Genomic DNA, 434 nt, shown 5'->3' with positions numbered 1-434 from the left:
ACATCCTTCCATCCACTTCTTACTATACATCCTTCCATCCACTTCTTATTAAACATCCTTCCATTCACTTCTTACTATACATCCTTCCATCCACTTCTCTCTCTACTCTCAATCAAGGAAACTATAGTCGTCCACGTTCATCTCACATTAAAAACCGATGGAGATGAAATAAATCTCCTTTTGGTTCTAAATATCGAACTCATTCCATTCGCGGTTAATCCTCGTGTAAAGTCAATAAGGAGGAGATCCACGAGGGGGAGCTAATGCTCGCCACCTGCTCCTTCCTGGGTCCGACGGACCACACCTGGGCTTGCCTTCGTGTCTGCGACACGACCCCAAGACCACGACCCCAAGACCACGACCCCAAGACCACGACATGGCCGAGAGAGCAGAGTCACGCAGGACCAGTGCCAGGCTCAGCTCGGAGGGAGTCG

At 49.8% G+C, this 434-nt stretch overlaps 1 protein-coding gene across 2 annotated transcripts in view; it reads left to right on the top strand.

Annotated features, from left to right (window-relative positions):
* The first annotated feature begins 257 nt into the window (after positions 1-257).
* Positions 258-434, top strand: part of LOC147028796 (sorting nexin-16-like) — a 25,055-nt gene continuing 24,878 nt past the window's right edge. The window contains exon 1 of one of the 2 annotated variants that reach the window (XM_085879515.1): positions 258-434. This exon is cut by the window's right edge and continues 125 nt beyond it. In XM_085879515.1, coding sequence (XP_085735641.1) covers positions 377-434 — 58 coding nt within the window. In that variant the 5' untranslated portion in view covers positions 258-376. The other variant, XM_085879514.1, reaches the window with a different exon arrangement.

Source organism: Eptatretus burgeri, chromosome 4 (genome assembly GCF_056783735.1).
Source record: "Eptatretus burgeri isolate ZD-2024b chromosome 4, Ebu_testis_v1, whole genome shotgun sequence".
NCBI lineage: Eukaryota > Metazoa > Chordata > Myxini > Myxiniformes > Myxinidae > Eptatretus > Eptatretus burgeri.
The sequence above is the reverse complement of the archived record's forward strand: the minus strand, read 5'-3'. Positions and strand labels throughout refer to the sequence as shown.